The sequence below is a fragment of the Alexandromys fortis genome, unplaced genomic scaffold, assembly GCF_014885135.2.
Source record: "Alexandromys fortis isolate MF-2015 unplaced genomic scaffold, M_Fortis_MF-2015_v1.1 scaffold_5, whole genome shotgun sequence".
NCBI lineage: Eukaryota > Metazoa > Chordata > Mammalia > Rodentia > Cricetidae > Alexandromys > Alexandromys fortis.
The window spans coordinates 26,732,886-26,757,597 of NW_026067924.1; the positions used below are offsets into that span (position 1 = coordinate 26,732,886).

General features: G+C 42.7%; 1 protein-coding gene across 2 annotated transcripts in view; it reads right to left on the minus strand.

Annotated features, from left to right (window-relative positions):
* Nucleotides 1-1,594: 1,594 nt before the first annotated feature.
* The window catches only part of Larp4b (La ribonucleoprotein 4B), a 73,902-nt gene continuing 50,784 nt past the window's right edge, over nucleotides 1,595-24,712 (minus strand). The window contains exons 9-18 of one of the 2 annotated variants that reach the window (XM_050142295.1): nucleotides 22,900-23,010; nucleotides 21,926-21,979; nucleotides 21,571-21,780; nucleotides 16,221-16,327; nucleotides 15,648-15,899; nucleotides 11,199-11,244; nucleotides 10,447-10,611; nucleotides 8,106-8,230; nucleotides 7,905-8,013; nucleotides 1,595-5,335 (exon numbers count right to left, since the gene is read on the minus strand). In XM_050142295.1, the coding sequence (XP_049998252.1) occupies nucleotides 5,048-5,335; nucleotides 7,905-8,013; nucleotides 8,106-8,230; nucleotides 10,447-10,611; nucleotides 11,199-11,244; nucleotides 15,648-15,899; nucleotides 16,221-16,327; nucleotides 21,571-21,780; nucleotides 21,926-21,979; nucleotides 22,900-23,010 (1,467 nt within the window). In that variant the 3' untranslated portion in view covers nucleotides 1,595-5,047. The remainder of the gene's footprint in view (nucleotides 5,336-7,904; nucleotides 8,014-8,105; nucleotides 8,231-10,446; nucleotides 10,612-11,198; nucleotides 11,245-15,647; nucleotides 15,900-16,220; nucleotides 16,328-21,570; nucleotides 21,781-21,925; nucleotides 21,980-22,899; nucleotides 23,011-24,712) is intronic. The other variant, XM_050142296.1, reaches the window with a different exon arrangement.

The following is a 24,712-nucleotide window of genomic DNA, read 5'->3' on the forward strand; positions in this document are numbered from 1 at the left end:
TGTGTGTGTATATGTGTGTATATATATATATATATTGGATTTTCGAGACAGGGTTTCTCCGTAGCTTTTTGGTTCCTGTCCTGGAACTAGCTCTTGTAGACCAGGCTGGCCTCGAACTCAGAGATCCGCCTGCCTCTGCCTGGGATTAAAGGCGTGCGCCACCACCACCCGGCTGTTATAATTTTCTAAACTAAATCCTCTAGCATGGCAGAGGGGTAGAAAATATTTGACACCTCCCAGTATCCATCTACTCAATTAGCCCCGTTTATGGACACATGGCCATCTAGGACAAAGACAACATTTTCAGTCTTAGGGTGCTACTTCTATCTGCCGTTTTCTCCAGCGGTTAGAGAAAGGATCTTTAAGATACGGAGAAAGTGAGGATGAGCTAGTTAATTTCAAACTTCTCTGTGTATGCACAAGGTTTGGTTCAGAGCCAGCAGGTCACCAGAACCACCCAGCCATGACTAGCAGGCAGTCCACAGGGCTGTGATAATCCCGCAAATTACTGAGCTTTGTCGAGGGTAAAGCTTCGTTACAAGGCACAGCAAACTAAGTCACACACCAGCTCTTTCTAAATTCCTGAGGCCAGGCTGTACACACAATCAGCACACACTAAGGTAAGTACTGAGTACCTTCCTACTCAGTTACACACAGCATTCGGAGAACAGGAAGTAGGACGGAGCTTCTCGTGGACGGAAAACTGCCTTCAGGGGACGCACCTACCTGAACATGGGGTGAGCTGCCCAATACAAACTCTCAGGAATAGGTCGATTAAAGGGAATGTGTCACGTCTCTACCTCGTCCCGCAAGGAAGACACGACCACCGGAGCTCTTCTCACTGCAGTTTATTCCAGGACCTTTTTTAACAATTGTACCTCTCTTCCCCTCTCTCTCTTCTCCCTCTCTTTTCTTTTTCTCCCCCTCTCTCTTTGGGCAAACCCCTCCCAGCCCTTAAGTAGGCATGGGCTGCCAATCCCGGATTGCCAGGTGGGCACTGCCTATAGGTTCACGCACATGCAGGCAGCTGATAATCATTGCGTGATCATAGCATAGGTCAGGCCTTAGCCATCTCAGGAGTTGATTATACATCTCCATCAGGTGTGACACCTCGCAGCTCGCTGCAGGAATGGTGTCACGGAAACAGAAAGAGCGAGGTTAGGTGGACTGAGGTGCAGGTAAGTGGTCATGTGAGGGAATAAAGGACATCACAAACCCGGGGAAATAACTCGCAGTTGAGAACCTGGAAGCTGTGTGGTGGTGCACACTGAATCCCAGCGCTCTGAGTTCCAGACCACCCTGGTCTACACAGCTAGTTTCAGGCCAGTCTCAAAAGAAACAAACAAAGACACACCGGAGTGGCTAGAGAGATGACTCAGTAGTTAGGAGTACTTGTTGCTTTCCCTGGGTTCTGCTCCTTGCACCAACAGGCTGTACACGCCAATCTTATGCTGTGGGTGGCCAACTTATGTGAGGTGCTGGAAGACTTTAAAACCTCAACTAGATTTGGGCCCCTGTTTATCATCTTTACGCAGAGTGATGGGAATATAGAGTGAAGCAAACAAACAAACAAACAAAAATCTTAAAAAAAATGTATTCTTGAAGAAAATTTTAATTTAAAAGAATCAAAAGAAAAATTGAACAGTGCCTAAATCTTTTATTTTTCATAACCTACATTTTTCAAATTAGACAGTTTTACACTGAATGACACAAAAGGAAACTTAAATTACCAATAGTTTACATGTAAGCTTGATTCCAGTCTTAATGAAAAGAAGAATAGAAAGAGAAACCCTCAGCAAGCTTCCACGTTACACTCCCGCGCTGGGACTCGCAGCTGTTAGCGCTCCTGGAATCTTCGATTGTCTGTTGCTTTCCGTATAACAGGCTACAAAAGCACACAAACCCACAACTACAGCTCACTGAAGGGGACACAACAACATGTATGCACCATCAGTCGCCTGCTGTGACACACTGAACCAGTTTTTCAATATCAACTGCAGAAACCCTATTACAGCAATGTAAGACTTTTTTTTTCCTTTTTTTTTAATTTTAATTTTTATTTTTGCCACCCACCAGTGGCAACCAGTGATGCAATGACAGGAAGATCCACAGAGACACCATGACACTGACTACTGAGAGAGGGATCACTTGAAATCCAGGTCTGGTGAAATGGGGCCAGATTCCTATTCCATATTTCCATATGATAATTAAGTATCATCACACAATTTTACAAGTTAAAAATGTCATTGTGACTGGTATCTCTGATTCTACACCTTGAGATACTGAAAGGAATGAGTAAACTTAAAAAATAGATTATGAAAAGCACGTATCACGCTTGCTGTGTGTGACATGGCAAGAGTCTGCATGCACCCGACAGTTTCCTATTGTGGTAACTCCATTGTTTTCTGAGTGGAGAACCTCAGCCATCAGGAAGCCTCTGCTTTGACAATACGCAGATATTTGGCATATCACCTTTGCTTCCTGAAAAAGAGTGCTATTTAAAAAAAAAAAAATCACATCTGAGCAAGGCTTTAGTTCCTGGTGCCAGGCTGTCACTGGCTAAGCAGTGATTATAGTGTCCCAACCTCGTGCACATGACCCCTGCCCTTGCATGCGGCCACTGAGCCTTACACTTCCAGCCAGCAGACAGCAAGCACCCACAGCTGGCTCTGCCACTCACGCTTCCTGCTGCAGTGCTCAGCCTGGGGAAAGGACTTCTCATTAAAAATCAGGGGTCCTCTGCAAGAGCACCCTCAGGGATAAGGGAAGCTGATCGGGTGGCCCCTCTTCCAGTAAAGCTGTGATGTGAAGGGCCTGGGGCCTCAAGTTTGCCTTTCCAGATAGACAGTATCTGCTAGTGTGGGTTCAAAAGGCTGGTTGTTTCTTCTTCTTCATCTTCTTCTTTTGTCAGTGATCTGACATCTACAAGGAAGTTCATCCTATGTTCCTTTCACAGGCATCTGAAAGAGCACTGCGTATACTCCTATGTAACTGAATGACAGTTGCTCTCAAGGAAATGGTCACATGCATCAGGCATCTTTGCCTCTGGCAGGATAAATCACTTAGCAAAGTATGATTTTAATTAGTACACTTCTGTTTTTTACTTTCATCGGAAGATCCTGCCAGTCTCTGCTCTCCATACTCTCCTTCAAAACCTTTAAACATCAGATGTGATCAGTATGCACGTACATACCTTTTAAGAGTATGAAGACATCCAAAGGCTTTTAATAAGACTTTCCATTTCCCTTTTGCAGCAAAGAGGCAAAATCAGTTCAACACACCAGTATAAGGGGAAAAGAAAAACCTTAACAAATTAAAATAATACTCAAACCACAACATTTAGTTTATCTACATCCAGCTCAACAGTAACATTTATAATATATCAATAATTTTTATCAGATTCTTCTTTGTAGGGTACCTTTCTCATATGCTCTGATTATTTACACTGTACAGGCAGAGCACACTCCCAAGTGCACAGACTTAACACAGTAGCGACTATTTGCACTTACAGGATTTTTCAACAGTCTGAAAAAAGATCACTTGTTGAAGCTCTGTAAGGTATGTTACAAAAACCACTGGAGTTCTTGTACAACAGTATGCGTACTCAGCAAAACCACCACCAGGAGATCGATCCGCACAGCCACTCCCACCAACCCAGGGGCCGGTCTCCGTGAGCTCTAAGCTGTCTTATACAAAAGTTAAGGCAAAGTCATTTTCAAGTTTAAATAAAATTCAAGTCTTTAAATATTGGATGGAAATCATTTTTTTCCTTAAAAAAAAAAAAGAAAAAAAAACAACCTTCAGTCTTATTAAATAGCATTTTGTGGAATAAGCTGTATGGTTACACTTAGCAGGAAATATTTTAATGTCTGCTGCTTAGAATACTTAAAGAAAAATTTTAGGCATTTTAAAACAAAATAATTTATCTGTAACTTTATTATAAACTCGCTAACTTTACTGCACCCTTGTTCTTCACAAGTGCAGCACTTCTTAGAAAGAATCAACAAGACCCTCGTCTTGGAGGTCAAAAGAGCAAGGATTCTGTCCTCCACTAGTCAGAGGGGAGACCACAAACACCACTCTCTCACGGCTAGAGACTTCTAAATTCATGTGCCGATGCAGAGGTACAGGAAGACATCCACACAGAGCCGGTTAAGACATGACTCTCCAGCAAGAATGTGGGGGAACACCAACAGAGCAGGTACTCGAGGCTGGGAGCCAGACAGCCTGCTCACAGGGACCAAAACATCATGGTACAACTTCATGGTATGATGTCAGTGGGCAACAGAGATTCTAGTTTCATCTAGGTGCTATTCACAATGTGCTTTGAATTTATTTTACATAATAGCCACTTGGAACTGGAGTGAGAAGCTGGTTACTTGCTCGCAGGACATCAAAACTCAAAGGTTCAGGTCTTTCTAGGATGCTCTTTGCAGGTTCATTCTGCTCACTAGGCCAAAAAGAACTATATATACATATGTATCTTTTTAAAGCTAGAATTTCCTGTTAACTAACGGTTTAGATGAAAACACAGCTCCTGTGCCAGTATGTCAGTGCCCTGACATTGCCAGTCCCTTGCTCTGTGAGGCCAAGGCTGCCCCTGCTTGCGCCATCAGCCCTCATCCATCTGTTGGGGACCCATTTGCACTTGCAGACCGGTTGTTAAAAAAAAAAAAAAAATGAAGTAGCGTAGTTCCCTTAATTTAGAAAAACTCATATATAGCTTGCATTCAGAGCCACGTGGAGGCTTAATAAAAAATATCCATTTGTTAGGATAAATACATTTTCTATCCTGAAAAACAGACTTCTGCATCACCTCCAGTTAAGCACCAACCTAAAATAAGGTTTATATTATATAATTAAATCCTGAAAAATAGATTCTTTTTTTAAGAGGGGAAATCCAACTCACAGAAGGAAAATAACTTGCAGGCATCCCATGGGCCTCACAGACACTGCAAGCTCCTAACCAGCGGCTCATTCCGTACTGAGTGGGAGAGCTTCGTTTGTGGTGAATACAGCTCTTCCAGACCCTCCCAGCATCCAGCTTTCACTGAGGAGACTTTGGGGGAGTGTTCTGTTCCCTGTTCAGACGCTTCCCAGCAGCTGGAGGCGAAGGTCGGCGCCCAGGCTGCCTCCTCTGATCTTTGGGGGCCCCAGGAGTGGACTTGAGGGTAGGGGGCTCTCTGTATCTCTCCACAGGTTCAGCAAGCTTCTTCTCCTCCTTCCCACAGGAGACAGTGTTTGGCTTTTGTTCTTTTGGGGGTTGTAATGGGGAAGAAGGAGGCTCTTTACTCGTTCTCTGACAAATCTCTGCATAACTGGGCTTCCGCAATTCCTGGAAACATAAAATGTGGGATTATGGGTACAAAATAGCAGGGATGGTAGTTCCTCCAGAGATGAGCAACATAAAATCAAATTTTAGTTTTTAGTATAAAATTTCATCTTCATTGGTATTTTCACTTTTAAAACGTCCACAAAATTCATTACTTTTGTCATGTCCATGACATGACACCATCAAAGTGTCATGTCACTTTGATAGTGACCACCATCAAAACTCTTGCCACTAGCACTGTGAACAAGTGTAGAGGATCAAGAATTCTCACTATGATAAAGCAAATTGTGGTAGTTTGAATGTAATTGGCCCCCATAAGTTCACAGGGAGTGGCACTAGTAGGCGGTCTAGCCTTGTTGGAGGAAGTGTGTCACTGTGGGAACGGGCTCTGAGATCTCTATGCTCAAGCTTCGCCTAGATCAGTTCACTTCCTGTTACCTTCAGATCAACATGTAGGGCTCTGAGTTCCTTTTCCAGCACCAGTCTGCCTACACACTGCCATGATCTGCCACGGTGAGAATAGACTCAACTGTAAGCCACCCAGTTAAATGTTTTCCTTTATCAGAGTTGCTGTGGTCATGATGTCTTCTTCACAACAACAGAAACCCTAGCTAAGACACAGCTATCAGTCCAGTTCTAGGACTTGATGACTGTGTCAGTGTGGGGCTGGAGTCTGCAGAGTCTGAAACTACTCTGAAGGGGGAAGGTGACTGAAGAGGAATAATACAACAGTGCTGGCTCCTGGAGGAGAGGAGTCTGAACCATGAATGGATTTCCTTGAGTTATGTTAGATTTTGGCTTTTTATTTGTTTGTTTAGGTTCTATAAAGCTAAATTTCTGTTAAAAGAAAATACTTTGAAAACATACATTCATTTTTCTAAGCTAATCATGTTTTTTGGATAGAGTTTGGTTTTTCATTTTGGATAAATGAAACAAATCACTCCCTTTCCTTGCAGTGCACTTTCCCTACCAAGACACACAGAGCTGCCGTCTAAAATGGCTAACAGACACAAAGGCCCAGCAAGGAAATGGTGAGCAAACTCTACCCCCAGCATGAAGCCTTTAGGCATTCTTTTTTTTTTTTAATTTATTTATTTATTTTGCTTACAGTGTTCTGTCTGCACGTCTGCCTGTGGGCCAGAAGAGGACACCAGATCTCATTACAGATGGTTGTGAGCCACCATGTGGTTGCTGGGAATTGAACTCAGGACCTCTGGAAGAACAATCAGTGCTCTTAACCTCTGAGCCATCTCTCCAGCCGCCTTTAGGCATTCTTGAGAAATATGGTGGCCTAAGAGGCTAAAGGAGGGAAAACAGGCACAAACCCTGCTTCCCTTGACCCAAGAAGGGACATCTGCAAGTGCTCTGCTTACACGGAATGAGCTGTGATGGTGTGACAGGTGGTCCTGTAAATCTTATTCAATCATTTATTGAAATAGTATCTTATGGAGTGCAGGCTAGCCACAGTACGTGACATGGGCTTTAACTCTTGATCCCCCTGGCTTCCACCTTCTGAGATGCAGTCTTACTGGGTAGCCCTAGCTGGTCTGGCCCTTACACAGAGCTTGTGGAAATTCCATCTTCCTGCTTCTGCCTCCCAAGTCTTGGGATTACAGGTGTGTGCCTTCAAACCTAATGCAATTTTAACTTAAAGGCTTACCTCAGCACCAAGCTGAGAAGATGCTAGGTCATCAAGGACAGAGACTACTAGATCTGAGGACTCGCGGCCTCACTCACTATGTATCCCTAGGCTGGCTGCACCTTGCGATGTAAACCAGGGGCATCAGACTTGCAGTCACAGTCCTGCTCTGTCTCTCCAGCATTGGAACTAGAGGTCTGAGCCACCACACGTGGCAGAAACACTGGGATGTAAACAGGGCAAGAGGACACCAAGTTGTTCTTTTCAGTCATTCTGCTTAACTATTTTTCATACATATGACATACACAGTAAATGCAGAAAATGATTGAACTCCACACTGATGGAGGAAGGTCATTGGTTAAGTAATAAAGAAACTGCTTGGTCTCATAGGTTAAAACATAGGTGGGAGGAGTAAACAGAACAGAATGCTGGGAGGAAGAGGAAGTGAGCTCAGAGACGCCATCTCCCCTCTCCTGGGCAGACGCGATAGCTCTGCTCTCTGAGCCAGAGGCCATGAAGCAAGCTGCCAGATCAGACATGCTGAATCTTTCCTGGTAAGACTGATGCTACAGATTATTAGAGATGGGTTGATCGAGATATGAGAATTAACCCGTAAGGGCTAGAGTTAATGGGCCAAGCAGTGTTTAAAAGAATACAGTGTCTGTGTAATTATTTTGGGGCATAAGCTAGCAGGCGGCCAGGGTGCTGGGGACGCAGCCCTGCCGCGCCTATTACTACACCACACAGGACAGAGTTGGGGCCTAGTTATTATCCGAGAGATCCCACACTGACACAGAAAGGCTCAGTGACGTGGTACAGAGAAATGAAGGCACACACAAATGAAAATCAATCAAATTAGGATGACTAAAGATAGGCCGAGGCAGGACATACACAGAATGCCAGAGTGCTGGGCAAGGCAGGCGAAGAACTTACTGTTGCTGCTCCATTAACCTGCACTGATTTGCACGCGGTTGTAGTAGGGGTAGAAGGGAGTCTGTCCGCACTGTGGGAGTCCCTCTGCTTTTCTGCCACCTTGGGATCCCTGTGAAAATGCCAGCTGGTTTAACAATCACATGTAAATAACAGGTCACCCCACCTGTACACGGCAGAGGCAGGTAGAACACGGACACTTACTCAGGTAAATGGACTGGAGAAGGGGAACGTTCAAACGCTGCTGTCACAGCACAGGGCGCTGGCATGGAAGGCTCTCTGGGGACCACTACAGGAACAGTATTTGTGCTTGCATCTGCACTGAGGTTCTGAAAATCATTAAGTAGCAGTTTACGAGTTGTCAGATCTTTGCCTAAGGGTTAAGAGTCTAACCATTAAAACCATGGTGATCTCTAACCCATCTGGAGAGCCTCCTTCCCAACCCCTGACTGACTGATACTGAATGGTGTCTTCACCCTTTAAGTCAACAGAACCAATGGTATCCTACCAACAAACTGCCAAGCCCCAGCAGAAAGACACAGGAGAAGAAGCCCCCAACAACATAACAACTACATTTTGAGATTGTTATCTGCTGGACAGCAGCAGCCTTCTTGCTCTCAGCAAATGTATGGTAGTTATCCGTAAGCTTGTCTTCTTAAGTGCACAGTTTCCAAACATACCATAGTCATCTGACATGTCAGGGCTCCCCCTAGCAGGGACAAAATCACCAAGACAGTACACTATGATTCACTCTTGTCACTAGGACAAAACAAAAACTGACACAGATATCTGAGTGCCTGGTGATAGGCTGAAGATACATACCCACAGGAGCTCTCACCTGAACTACAAACCACCCATGGAAGCAGGTGTACAATCCTGCTTTAGCCAACTTAACAGGCAAGGTCACTAAGCTAAGACCTGAGAGAATGAGAAATTGTTCCATCAACGACTTTCTCAGTACAGCCATAATTCATACAAGTTTACTCATCGTATGCCATTAACCCAGTATGCAATTTTAAGGAAGTAAATAATTGGTTATAAGTTTAAATATAAAAAGATAAAATTTACTAACTGCCTTTCTTTTCAAAGCATATCAGTTCAAAGGTGAAATAAAGTAGCTGGAAGTGGACTCGGGGAGAATGGCACAGTTTAGACCCCTGTTTGGGGATGGGGTGGGGAGTTAACCAGAGACTGAGATTCTGCTGGGTTGAGGACTAGAGGTTCTATAACTGCTCAAATGAAAGGAACCTAGTTTACTGAAACACAGGGCAGCCAATGACTTCCTATTTGTAACAGCATGCTCAGATCCAACATATGTTCAACTCTGCCTCTACGTAAACACAGACATATACGACACACTTTCCAAAGAGTCACAATCCTATGCCAAGTCCTGGTACATTCTTGCAGAAGTACCATCCCTGGCAGCAGTGTAGGCTGTGTAACTCGGCCACAACCCAGTACAGCCTTTCAGAAAGCACAGAAACTCAGTACATTCAAAGCAGCGACTGCCTGTGAAGCTGGGGAGGCTTGCTAGGATCCTTTTACCAATCATTGAAGAAGACCATAACTTGAAAACGAGACTTCGTAACTGTTGGAATGAATAATTCTCTGTTTTATAGGGCAATTGGAAATTACTAATGTGGACATTAAGATCTGTAATTTCTAAGACAGCCCAATTCTAACATGCGACACTTACTAGATAATATAGAAGAATCTTAGAAAACATAGTTTCCATGGCTAAAAGAGCAGCAATTGACCTTAGTCTCAAGATACTGGATGCAGCAAAGTCATCCGCCCTAACTATTGTGGCGTGGTGCCCCGGCACCTCAAAGCAGATGTATGATCTGATGTACAGCCACAGCTGACAACTGTAGCAGAAGGAATACCTGGACCAGGACCAGGACTACTCTACAAGACCACCCTTACCCCAGCACTTAGTCACACTTTAGTAACTAGGCAGAAAGTCATTTCTCTGCCATGTCCCATAGTCTTTAAATACTGATGCTGGCAGGGGAACAAATCCCACTTCCAACCTGTGTAGCTAACTAAGTGTATTGCAGGAACCCTGGAAAGGAATTTCTCTGAACTTTAGTAGTTCAGCTAAGACTAGCAGTGATGACTACCACAGTGAACAACCTTGTGGTAGCCTAGATTTTGCCTGAAATCACCAGACCACAACAAAGTGACTCTAAGCTTCTTGCTACTTACACTATGTAGATTTCCAAAAAAGCTGTCTTATTTCTGGTGTAATTCAGATTCTTGTGTCTCATTCTGTGTTTTGTGACACAAAAGAGCTTTAAATGTCAACAACAAAAATTGATCTAAGCATCTGTACAGCACAGGTCCACAGTAGCCTCAGCAGATGGCATGAGAAGGACGGCTTGACCCCGGCTCCAACACGTGACCAATGCAAACCACCCAAACCTCACACCTCCCTCAACTATTTTCTCCTTTTAATGTGTGTGAAGAACCTGAGCCAGGTCCCTGCACAAAGTCAATGCTCAGAAAACATCGACACACGTTATGGCTGTAACACATAGCTTACTCTTTCTTTAGGAGATCCTATAATCAAGCTGGAAAGCCTGTTTTCAAACAAGTCCTCTGCCTTCAAATTGCCTGCAGCTCCAGGTAACGGGGGGAAGTTGGACAGACCCAGTTCGAAGCTCGGTGATGGAGGCTTTGGTGGTGTTGGAGACTGAGTCTGACTGCTCTGCAACACAAGGACACACCAGAAAGTCACACAGTGTGGAGACAAGGGCAGCACCGAACACAGCAAAGGATCTTCCAGCTCTCATCTGTGTGAAACGTCTATCAATGTTGCACGAGTCATTTCTAGGTTCACCTAACTTGAAATTTAGGCTATTAAAGTTTTGTGCAATGTTCCTCCTCCTATCTTAGTCTTAATTCACTGAATTAACTCTCATGCTTGATTATTAGATTTAAATGTCTTGTAAAAATGAGCATTCGGAGCTAGAGACGGTTCAGTGAACAAGGTTGCTTGCTTTGTGAACAAAAGGACCCAAGTTCAAATTCCTAACACTCAAGTAAAAAAATAAACACGGCAATGTGTCTGGAACCCCAGCACTGATGGGTAGAGACAGGATGATCAAAGGAACTCACTGGCAGCCAGTCTACCTGAACAGTGGGCTTCAGTGCTCTAAGAGACGATAAGCTGCAGGCTGGTGAGACACCTGAAGTCTCCTGGCTCTTATGTTATCTAAGTGTATGGGTTCACATGAGTGCACACACACACACACACACACACACACACACACACACACAACTTTATGTACTCACTGTAAACTTCTCTTCTCTTTTCTTCCGATAACCAAAGGAATTTTTCCTAGGAGTAGAAAGCAAAAAGACCATTATTTTTCCCCTTACTTAGAAAATTTGCCAAGCTTATGTTTGTTCACATATTCAAAACAGTATGCACCAATTCAGTCAGTCTTTAATATTTTTAATCTTTCATGAATAAATTGATTCTAAAAGTCAGCTTTAAAAGGACAATCAAGACCCAGGCCCATCAGCTGAGGCAGAGAGATGACAAGCGTATGGTCAGCCTGCATTAGATCATTTAACAAGATGTGTCTTAAACAAAAGTATCAACAACAAAAATTCAAATGTTGAGAGTACATCATTAAGTTAGATATTCAGACAGATAATAAAAAATAATTACTCTAAAACTTATCTACTGGCTACTTAGAATTTTTAAGATTCGAATGTTTAGATGTCCCTTCAGCTGGAATGATAAGATATATGTACAAAATCTGACATCAAATTATAGGTGAGCAATTTAAAATATGAGTCAAAAACTATGATTATCCCTTACTGCAAAAGTCACATAAGAATCTCTAAACCCTGAGAGGTCCCTAAACCCGGTCTTGCCTTCCTTATCAACAGCAGCCAGACCCAGGGCAGCAAGGCTGGGGGCGCTGCGCCCTGCAGCACTAACTACAGTGAGCACAGAATCAGTGTTTACAACACCCTGGACAGGTCTATGTGGTCTAATAAGCCATACATGAATCTCAACATGCAATTTCATTTTTGTTTATCCTTTCTATCATTTTAACTGGAGACTCCCCAAAAGCTATGCATTATATAAACTTGAAATGAATTTGAACATTATTAATTACTTTATTTGTAGAAAATTTAAGAAAATGCTTTGGCTTAAAGTGTTCCTATTAATTAGAAGAAGAGGTTTGAGGGAGGCTCTAGGATACAATATCCTTTTTGAATCTGGAGGGGAGCCAGATTGTCTCTAGTAGAAAATTGACTCTCCTTCTGCTGAGCTAGCCTAGTGGGGTTAAACCCCTGAGCACAGAGGAGGTATCAGGCCATAAAGGCAGGCATGAGCAGCGACCTTCAACCTTGTGGAACAGGCCCCTCAGTCCCATAATGACCAGGCCTCTGGGCACATGGGTGAGAGATGAACTTGTCTGGTATGGCGCAGGCACTGTCTTAAGACAACAAGCAGGCTCCACTCCAGGTGTCTGTCCATCAGTACCAACACCATCTGACAACAGTGTCTCCCTGTCAGTGGAGCCCACAGAATGCATGACTGTCCCGATAGCACTCGACAGACCACTAGGAGCCTACGGTGCAGCAATCCTATATGGTGATAAGACGTCCTGGAACACGCTATCAGTGCCCCTCCCTCGACTGCAGAGTGAAGACAGCCAAAGGACTGCTGCTCACAGCGGATGATCTGTTGTAGCATTAAACTGCATTAAAAGCAAAGAGATGCTCTCCCTCCTTTTCTACTGATGTCATTCAGGGTTACTAGCTTTTACAAGTGGGCGCCCCAGTCAAGCAAACATTTCCACAATACTGAAATGAATTATACAGTGGCTTACAGGTGTCTAAGTGAAAAGAAGAGTCATACGCCTTTCTCTTTAAAATCTAGAAATGACTAAGCTGAGTGGAGAAGACATGTCAGAGCAGAGAAGCTGAACCCACCACACCATCAGCCAGTGAACACATGAACGACAAGAGAGCCAGCTGAGCTTCCTGCTGGTGGAGAGGATGGTCCAGTGACCCTCACTCAAGATCAAACCAGCCACAGTATTCTCTGAGACCGGGTCCAATGGATAGCAGGTTCCCTCTTTTTAATGCTGCGAGGGTTGCGAGAGGCAAGGAAGCTGTAGATGCTGACAGAGGATGGTATATGACATGCAGGAAAGAAGCACCTTCGTTACACCTGAGCACAAGTGAAGTAGCAGGCACTGAGGCAGAGGCTGCCGTGAGGTAACCAGGAGACCCAGCAGCCATCACTCATAAGAGTGATCTACCTAAGTCAATAGTTTCCCATTGAAAGAAGAAACGATTTAGGGCCGCAGGGAAGTCAATGCCTAGGATTGAAGCATCAATGGACTGGCTGATGCTCTACCAGGGACTAATGTAGCTAGTGACTATTACAACATGGTGACTGAATATTTTAAGAAAGTATTGAAAATGTGTTACTCAAAGAAAGTAAAAGATTCCTTTCAGATTACTATTATTTGCTACTAATGCATCTGGCCACTCACGAGTTCCACAACAAGATTAATATTAATGTTCACAAAAAGTAACACAAGGGGGCTGGAGAGATGGCTCAGCGGTTAAGAGCATTGCCTGCTCTTCCAAAAGTCCTGAGTTCAATTCCCAGCAACCACATGGTGGCTCACAACCATCTGTAATGAGGTCTGGTGCCCTCTTCTGGCCTGCAGGCATACACTCAGACAGAACATTGTATACATAATAAATAAATATTTAAAAAAAAAAAAAGACTGCACTTTAAAAAAAAAAAGTAACACAATATGCGTTCTGTAGTCATGGGTCAAAAAATAATTTCAACTTCTACGTCTTACTGTTTAAGAAATACATTACATAGGAGCTAGGGAGATAGTCATAAAACGTTTATTGCCCAAGCCTGAAAACTTGAGTTTGAGCCTCAGGACCCACATTTTTAAAAGCCAGCACTGGGACTAAGGAGATGTTCACTTTCTAAACTGCCTGTAATGAACGCATGAGGACCTGAGTTTGGCTCTCTAGAACACACAAAAGCCAAGTGCGGCGGCTGCATCTCTAACTCCAGTCCACACGGGGAACAGGTATAGATCCTGGAACTTCACAGGCCACCAAACTCTGCCAAATTATCAACTCCAGGCTCAAAAGACCCTGCTTCAAAAAACAAGGTAGGGAGAAAAAGACGGCTGGCATTGTCTCTGGCCTTGACACAAGCATCATCCAAACATCCAGACTCTCAAAATGAAAATGCCAAGTAGACATGCTTACAGCACTGGCGCTGCGGTACTCAGGAAAGGGGAGCGCTGGAGTCAACCAGCCTGGCCTAACGGTGAGCTCCAGTTCAATGGCAGACACTGTTCTCAAAATGAAGGTACCTACCACTTCAGGTGCTGTTAAAATGCCTGTGATCAACGGGAAGAGGTCAAGACAGCAACATTTTGGGCTTCAGTGAGCCTCAACAGCTTTCTCACTGTGACCTTCAATGGCTGAGGGGCTGTTTCGTACACAAGTGAAAAGACAGTTTCTTGAGATAGATCTACTGCTGCCCCGTGTCAGTGGTGTGTATGGACAACAAGAGGCTGAGACTATAGCTGGGTGATTGGGCAACAGCAGGGAGTGAGAGGTTTGGCTCCCAATATACAAATTCTGTGAGTAAAATAAACAGCAGTGTATGCTTTGTAAAGCAAAGAAAAAAGGCACTAGTGTCTTATTCTTGGGCCTTGCACACCCATCCCAACCGTTAGCACCCCAAGTCACTTAGCACACTAAAACAAAAAACTTTGCGTGACCCCTGCTTTAATGTGGTAGCCTAGACCCAAACCTAGATAGGCTGAGGTTCTTGGCCAGCACCTGTCAGAGGGCAATCCTGACAGGCTTTACCGCATGAGCAGCTGGCCTAGTCCACACTGGGTAGGGTGCAAACTCTGAGTCCCACCTGTGTCTTTTCTAATCTCACCTCTTTGGAGGAATGGCAGAAGACAAGACAGCAAGCAAGAAAGAAGGAATTGCACTGGAGGTCCCAGGGAAAAGGAAGTGGAAGCACAGTAGTTCACATTCACAGCACATGGAAAGAGCCCTAGCTAACAAGAAGCACCAAGGAACTATCTGCCCAAGGATGGAAATGATGTGACCAAAGGCACTGCTTCACAACAGCAGCTCTGTTTATGTGTACATTTAGTAAAAATGAAATTTAAATGCTGGTTTGCCTGGCTACCAAACTCTTGCATCTGCTGACTATATCCCACTGCCACCTCAGCAGTCCTATTTTACTTTTATTTTTGTGGAGCACTAGGCATTGAACTAAGACCTTGTTTATGCTGGGTAAGCACTCTATGGTGAGCTACAAGCTTAGCCCTTCTCACTACCAGCTGTAAAGAGAGCAAGGCTAGGAATCTGTGGGACACAACGTGGAGGCTCCCTCTGTTACAGCCAGGGCTAACAGCCAAGGTGAGACCGCAGGCAGGACGAGCAGAGGTTAGACACTGTACAGCCCCACATGCCAGCTGCAGTGTTAGGAAAGAAAATGTTATGCTTTTAAGACAAAACAAAACACTGAAGTCTCTGCTCTAAAACCCACTACCCTGAGGAACTGAGAAGCCTTTGATGTTTACAGCCTTCTATTTAATTTTCTGAAGTGTATTAGGATATGATTATAAAATATCTAAATTAAAATGTGAAATATTAGTAGTTCATGATAGGTACATAATATCTGCTTGACAAAATATGCGAGTGACTTACCTTCCTCTCCCTAACCCAGGAGAGGATTCAAGACTACTTGGCTCCACACGCCCAGTTCCAATCTCTCTCTTGGCATAAGCTGAAGAGTTTTGTATTCGTGTTCTAGTTTGCCCTGCTTGCCTCGTCTGTGGACTCCGGACACCATTAATTAATCGATCTGCAGTGAAGTTAAATATTGAAGGACTTTCTAGCAGCCCAGGCCCTCTCTCTGTACTAGGAATCGCATGACGCAGATGAGACTTACTAGGATTCCTGCAAATGAGATGTTTGTATATGCTGAGTTATAAAGCAATCAAGGAGTATAGAATGAGCATGCTAATGTGAAATATGTATGTTAAGATCTGCTTCCTACTTAGTAAACACATGGTAAATGTTGCCCTCCAAGCCAGAATCTGCTCCTTATTACTAGCAGCCAGCTTTGGGGTTGAGTCTTTCTATACAATTATATATTATATAATTTATATGATTACAGTTTTAAGCTTCAGGAAATTTCATCTCTGTTGTCCCTCATTACAAATAACCCGGAACAGTGAAAATGAAGCTCGCGAGCATCGGAAACATCTGGGAACTTGCCTGCTTCTAGGAGGATATTGTCTGAGTGATGTCAGAGGAGACGCTGCAGGTTTGAAGGTCGGAGATGTAAACCCATTTATAAATCCAGTACTTGGAAATGGAGTTACCTGAATTCATTAACAAAAAACAGGCATGTAAAAACATGAGACACGAGACACTTCAATTGGATTTACAATTGTATCTTGGGTAAACCAGATCATGTCTTCCTCTTGCCAGAGGTGTTAAATCCATGTTATGCTTAAAAATAACTACAGGGTAAGGAAAAACAAGATTATTACAAAATGCAACGCCTAGTGAGCATTCAAGCCAGAGCTAGTGCTAAATATTTTCTCCCTATCTCCTTAGGTAATCCTTACAGTAATCAAATGAGAACACCATAGGACAGAACCTTGCCCAAACTCACATGGAAGTCCTGAATACAGGCATTACTGATGATGCTTAAACTAAGTTAACTAGGGCTACTACCACCAGCCTGGCAAGACATGATGATCCTTTATTCTGAATAACCTTAACACAATTCAAAGAGCTCAACGTTAGAAGTTCTCACATACTTATTGCTCCTAACCATGCAGATATCACTCCCACAGCCTTTGGCGGGGATTTCTTTTCTCTCCCGCTCTCTCTCGTTAGGGTTTACTTTCGTGCAAGACTTGCTGTAAACAGCATCCTATTTTTAGACTATAAAATTTTTTCCCCAAGTAATTAAAGTGGCACAGAACATATAAATATAATAATATAAAGTTCACAAGAAAAATAACAGGCCATAATGACCTTAAAAGTTTAAAAGCTTAAGTATAGGATTTTAAGTACCATGCAACAGTTTTTAAAATCTTGAAACATAAAAATAGGGTAAAACTCAGTGTGAAGGGCTCAGTGGCCCCAGTGCATACACAGGTATCACCACGTGACTTTAACACTTGGATGCCAGAGGGATCCCTCCTGAGAGTTGTCCTCTGTCCTCTAGAGTTCACCTGTCCTGGCATGTATGTAGCTGGACATGCATGCATGGAGCACACACACACACACACACACACTTTAAAGGTGAAGGAGAGACCAACTCCACACTCTTGCTGTTGCACATGGGCTTAGAATAATCATAACAATAGTAATTACAAAATTACAAGATGGAAGGGTGAGAGCACTAACTTTTTGGCTTCTGGGGGCATGTGGTTTCAAATATTCTCCAAGTAACTGACATTATTTCCAAGACACTTAGTTGTTTGGGGCCTCCGAGTCTCTATGAATGTTCACTAACGTGAAAGAAATAAGCACAGGTTCCTACATAGCTGAGAACATGTGAAGACAAAAGGGTGGGAGACCCACGCAGTTCTCTTCAGCACTAACTGGAAAGCAGAAGCTCTATTTAAAATGGGCATTGGAGCTAGAGCATCATTCCCTGATTACAAAATTTAAGTAACAAAAGAAAACATTTTACAGTTGTCAAGGAAGATCCACTCCCTAATAAAACTCCACAGTCCATGAAAATTACAGTGCTTAAAAAAATATTTCCCAGTTACACAACAGACAGGGGATTAACATCTTTGAAGAAATCTAAAATTAAACACCAAACCCCAAATCATCCAGCTAATAAATGGACTAATGAACTGAACTCTCAGTTCTGAGAAGAAACACAGATAGCCAGTAAATACTTAAAAACACCCAGCAGCCTAAGCTACCAGGGAAATGCAAAAACAGATTCTTACCCTGGCCAGAAGGGTTACCACCAAGATATGAACAAAGACAAATGCCAGTAAGGACGGGAAGTAGGGAGCTCTAACTGACTGTTAGTGGGAATACAGATGGAAATCAGAATGGAGGGCTCTCAATAAACTTAGAATACCGCATGACACAGCTGTATCACTCTTGGATATTACATATCTATGTTTACTGCTGCTTTACTATAACAGTCAGGAAACACAACTATCCTATAAGTGAAGCAAGCCAAACTTAAGACAGAAACCGTGCTTCCTTTAATATCTGAAACCTAGATTTGGGGATCGGGACAGTAGGTAGGTGCGGGGCAGAGACATGAAACTAGAAGGCAGCTCATGAGGGGAGGAAGGGCTTTAAGAGAGAAAAGAGACTTAACATGCCAACACAGAGCAGGTGAGATGGTCTGAGGTAAGGAAGGAAACCAGCCGGAGAGGAGAAAGTGGTATTGGGAGGGACAGTAGAGAAGAGAGATTAATGATAACAAAGTATAATAATACACAGGCCCCAAAATGCAGTAATAAACCCATTACACTTTGTTGGCTAACTTAAAAGTTAAAGGGAAAAAATACAACACACTAGAAAAGCCACTTAATCCAGACCAAAGTTTTGGAGACTTTAAATCTGGTAAAACCAGGCAGGTGATGGTTGCCCACACCTTTAATCTCAGCAGAGGCAGGTAGATCTCTGAGCTCAAGACCAGCCTGATCTACACAGGAGTTCCAAGATAGCCAAGGATATACAGAGAACCTGACTCAAAAAAACAAAAACACAACTGGCAAAACCAAAAGATTAGTTTAAATTTGGAATTTTACACAATACCTATCTCAGAAAAGGGCCTGGATAAGAAGGCCTAAGTAAAACAACAGTGGCTGACTGAGGACCCCAAGAGAGGCATCTAGACAGTATGACAGGGGGTGACAGCGTGACCCACTGCAGCGTCACCTGGGGAAGAACACTAGCAGGAGGAGGCTAGCAGACGGACAGAGTTCCTCTCCAGATATCTTCTGATGCTCCTGGGAAAGGGAACACCACGGCCAAGGTCCATGTTCATACAAAGCATACTACGGGAAAAGCATCTTTCCTTTTCACCAGAACTCACTCTACAGTGACAGGCACATCTTCCCTTCTATCAGCCTGCATAGCTGTGCGTTCCCATCCATGTACACTGGTACTCAATCAGATCTGCCTTGGCCTCCTTCACCTCTTCTTCCCCTCCTTTTCCATGCTGGTCTCTCCCTCTAGAATAGAATTGCTTCTATATTCGCATCTTTAAAGAAATATAGACCTTTATAGCCCAAATGTATGAGAGAAAACACATGGTATTTGTCTGAATGTTATTTTGCTTAATGTGATGATCAATCCATTTTCTTGCAAATAATGTGTTTTATTCTTTCTATTTATATTCTGAATAATATTCCATTGTGTGTGTGTATATCCATATCCATACCCTTTACCTACTCACTCATTGATTCCCAAGCCCTGTGCACAGGGCCACAACAAAGATAAATTTGCAGCTATCTTTGTCTGTAGATTTTTATTCCACTGGATGTATGCCACCGGTGATATAACTAGATTCTATGACAGTTCAACTTTTTTTCTTTGCAGAATCTACATACTGATTTCCACAGTGGCTACAGTAATTTACATTCTTAGCAACTGTGTACGAGGAATCCTTTTTCCCAGCATCTTCACCAGTAGATCAGCATGCCATTATCTCCTTCATGATAGAGTCTCAATGTAGTTTTTAATTGCATTTATTTCATGGCTAAGAAAGTTGAGCAATCTTTCATTCATATATATATGTATATATGAATATATATAAAGAAATATAGCGCATGACCATATATATACTATGTGTACTATTGTGAAAGACATATCTATACTTGGGGGTTTATGTGCCACAGCACACACATGAAGGTCAGAGGTCTTTGTAATGCCAGGTATCTTCTTCTAAATGGCATGTATTTAGAGGCTCAAACTTGTGCTGCCTGCTTGGCTTGTGCAAGTAATTTGCCAATTACTTATTTGTTCTTCTGGTGTTTAATTTTTTAGTTCTTCATGTATCTGGGAATTAAGCCTTTGTTGGGTCCCAGTACAGACTGTCTTTACCATGGGGAATTGCTTCTTTGCTTTTAAATGTGAAAAAACCCTGTTTGTCTACTCTTTCTGTTGTGTTCTGTCTGAGTCACTGGAGTCCGACTTAGACAGTTTTTCCTTATGTCTCCATGTATTTTCCTCTGGCCATTTCAAAATTTTGGAGATAGACATAATTTTGAATTTTAGTATTGATATACCAAACATTTTTTTTACTACAGGGGTTCTAGACCCGGGGGGAGGGGAGTGATATTGGTCTCATTGAGAACTCCTTTCTAACTCTGCCTGTCCTGCACACAGATAAAGAGCTACCTTTAAAAAAATGGAGTATGTTCTCACTTCTTAACTCAAACGATCTAGATTACTTCCTACAAGGTCCAGGTAGAAGTCCATGTGTCTATAGGGACTCTCTCTCATAAGGGCAACTTACTACCTGTGCCCCAGTTATCTGCTCTACTCAGAAATAAAAGTTGATTTGCAGAGACCTGGCTGCTTTTGCACACATACGCTATCCTCAGAGCTTCCTTTCTTTGACCCTTCTTGTAAGTTTACATGAACATGAAACCAGGTTAAGTGACAACACAATACTCTTCAGTCTTTGCTCTAGGTTTAAAGCCTCTTTCTGACTGTATCTGCTTTTGCAGTAGCAGCTCCTGGACATACTCGTTTTTTCACATTTATCCTCATATTTCAAGACCCACATTTTCAAGTCTGAACAAGTGTTCCCGCTTCTCTATACTGCCACTGCTTGCCTGCCAATAAACAATATTATCTCCAGCTGATCCTGAGACCCTCCACTTGTTCTCTGATTTGGTCCACAGCCACATCCTGGACATGAACTCTTCCAAAGCTAATCCCTTGATTTCTGCACTCTGACCATTATCTTCTATGCATCCTACTCTTTTACTTCATTACATCCAAATCTCTTACGCAAACCTACAGACCTTTCTAACTGGGACCTCTCATTTTCAAGGAATTTTACTACACAAGGTTAATTTTTTGTGTCCGACCTCATTAAATTAATGAATCCAAACCAACTTTCTTGGAATCCGTAGAGCAAAGCTGGAGAAAAATGACTGTATGCATTATAAACTTATGCATTTCAAACACAAACCTTAACCATGTTACCTAATCCTGAGGCAGGTGTGAGAACAAAGATGGTTCTGTGAGACAGCCAGCACTCGCCCTGCTTTCCTGGACTGTCAGGAATCCACAGAGCTCCTCCTGCCGTGTCCTTCTGTTCAGGACAACAGCTAGACTCGCACTGTGTCTCAGAGAGAATATGACAGGAGGGAGGAGGGCAAGGACCACAGGATCGATGTTTTTCACTGCACAAGACTCTATCCTTATTCCCTAATTAAATTTAAAATCTACACCATAATCCCCATGTCTGGATACTAAGCAAACTGTAGGCACCTGGTTCTCTTACTAGATTGGGATTTTAAACTTTCAAAGTGCCTAGGACAAAATCTAAAATGTGAATCTCTGCTACGTAAATTAAAAAAAAAAACAAAAAAAAAAAAACCGAAAGAAAAAGACTTACCAAGGGTGGATCGAGATAACTATGTGTTGTTGACCACGTCTGGGGGGCAATCAGGCCGTACAGAGGGAACTGCTGCTGGGGGCTGTACACTGGAGGTAAGTAAAAGGACGTAGCATAGCGCTGCTGCGTGTAAAGGTTCATGTCCAGAGGTCTAAATCCATTCTTTGGCAAAAAAGTGTTTATCGCTATTGCCTTTGCTTTTATCCGTGCCTGTTTGGAGACATTTAAGTTCCAATTATAACATTTAAGAATGCTGATCAGATTAAAAAAAAAAAAAGGAGGAGGAGGAGGAGGAGGAGGAGGAGGAGGAGGAGGAGGAGGAGGAGAAGAAGCTATAAGCAATGGTCTTACTTACCCTAATTGGCTTTCCTTGAAAAGTTCTGACTTCTTCTCGAAGGTATTTGTAAGCCTAGGGGTAAGATCATCCAAAAGACCATTTTGTCAACTTTTTAAGTTAACTTTATAGCTCAAATAATCATATGTATGAGTGACTACAGCCAACAGGTTCCAAAAGGGTGACTGATTCCTGATACCCTTTCAGACACAGATCCCTATAAATATCCTTATTATGGTACCTGAACCCCAAATTATTGCAAAATTTTTAAATATAATTTTGTAAGTATTAATAAATATCATATGAACCTCCCCAAGCAACAAACTAAGACTCCTGATCTAGAAACAAAAAAGGAATGCCTCCTCCCTCATGTTAATCCCAATTTGAAGCTGGGATTATGTAGTATAGGAAAGGAAGTGCTTGAAAGAAAAACTATTCGAGCCATTATTACTATATAGCTCCATGCTCATCTGCAAATTAAATCTTTATCAAGCCTGGACTTCATGCAGAGGCTCCTGTTTCTCTTGTGCTCACCTCTCCGATTCCCCAGGTAGGCTGCAAGGCTGCACCACACACACGGTGCTTCTTCCCTTTTGGCCTTTCAGGTTTTTGTTTTGTTTTTTTTTTTTCTTCTTCTAACTCTGATCGCACTGCTTAACATGCATACTTGCTGGTACGTTTTCCCTAATTCAGACACCTCCTCTAAGAGCACAAAACTTCTCAATACCTTTAAAAGCACCTTGCTACACAGTGGATGCCCTTCACAGGTCAGGGGTAGGTTAAAATTTTCCCACTTTTCTCTTCTCAGATCTGAGACCAGATCTGATTTCCTGAGACCGTTTCCTCACATACACTAAAGAAGTAATGTGACATGCTTTCGGTAGTGCCACAGAAATACACCTGTGGGTTCCTAGGGGTTCAGCATCCTAACTTCTGCTATGTACTCACTGATGGTAAACTATGTACTTCAAAGGCTGGCAAAGGAATGCACTTACCTGCTGTGCATCAGCTTCTGTTTCAAAGGTAATAAACCAATTATCATTATAGGCAAATTCACAGTTTATAAATTTTGGTAAATTATCTCCTTTAAATAGTGCTTCTACTTCCTGTAAGAAACAAAGAAAGTTAGAAATTAGTCCTCACTTTTGCTACTTCTGGTCCTTATCAAATTAGGTGGCAAAGGTATTCCCATGCCACGGTGCAGCGATGGTGCAGCTCTGTCCCTCTTTCAGAAACACCGCAGGGAGCACCGCAGGATCACATGCCACAGAGGAAGTTATTACCGACAGCTTTCCCTCCTCACAAGGAACTGGAATATGAACAGTAAGGGCCGGGGATGTAGCTGGCTTGGTAGCATGCCTTGCCTAGCACACAAGAAGTCCTGGGTTTGATCCCCAGGAGCACATAAACTGAACATTGTTGTACATGTCTGTAATTTTAACACTCAAGGTGGAAGCAGAACAGTCAAGTTCAGGGCCATTTGAGGTACATGAATCCTTACCAGAAGAGGGGGAGGGGAGGAAAGGAAAGGGGAAGAAAATAGTGTTTATCAGTAGGCTGATAAACACACAATTTTATTTTAAAAGATAGCTTGAAAAACAAGAATGTTAGCTGAACTTTTGTTTCTGGCCAAGTTGAACTAGATTTATAGTCCCGGATAACACAAGTGGAAAGATAAAACATATGCTATAAGGCTTTTTATACACCTGGCATTAACAGGCTGGGAGCCTTCCCTGAGAGAACATGAATAGAGAGGGCCAACGGTGCCCAGCCTAGGGTTTCCAGGTCGCAGGATGGGCAAGTCTCCAGAGCTTTGTGGAGGATTCTCTCTAGGCCACTGGCCAGAAACTAAACAACTAAAATGGCCAAGCAGAATAACCCTACAGCCAGCTCACTGAGCAGTCAGAGTGGCAAACCTCAGCTCAGAGAACAGAGAGCAAGTGAACAAGAGTGCGTCTGCGCCCGTAGGAAAGCTGCTCTCAGCCACTTCACAAATGTGCTGAAAGCAAAGTGGCGCCAAATAATTTCTTGCCTGTGTTTTGGAGCTGGGAATCTTGCTGTTTGGCTAGAATAGCCTGGACTCCTGGGCTTAAATAACCCTTCCTGCCTTAGATGTGAGTAGCTGGGACTACATGTGCACACCACACCGAGGATCTTAACTGCATCTCAGAATACCTACTGGAATTCAAAACTGTTCAGTACCTAGTAAAGTAATAATCACATAGAGAAACAAAAAGTTGGGCTATAATGAGAAAGATCAATCAGATTAACCTTATAATAAAACAAATGGCAATGTTAATAGACAAGAACAGCAGAATCGTTACTGAAAGTCCATCTCAGAGGCCCAGAAAGGGGAAGCTTGAGTGATCACCTTCAAAGCTATGCATAAAACTATCTGTAACCAAACTGTTTAAACAAAGATACAACCTTCCAAGAACCAGAGAAAAAGATATGTAATGGGGAGGAACAAAGGAAAAAGCTGGCAGATTTTTTTCAGCAGAAACAATGCAGATTAGAAGAGAACAATGTGTTTAAAATACAGGAATCAAAAACACTCCACCAATCCTGAAACGTAACCAAGCCAAAACAAAACAAATAAAAAGGGGGGGAAAAAAAAAAACAAAATCCCATAAAACAAAAACTCCAAAAAGCAAAATCAAAAACCAAACCAAAACAAACACCCTTTAATGAGCTCCAAATCAGGATTCTCTCAAACACGCTAAAGTTGAAAAAAAAAGTTTTTCAGTACCAATATGTGTCCCGAAAGTGTATATCATAATCTATCTCAAAGGAATTAGGCAAAAAGAC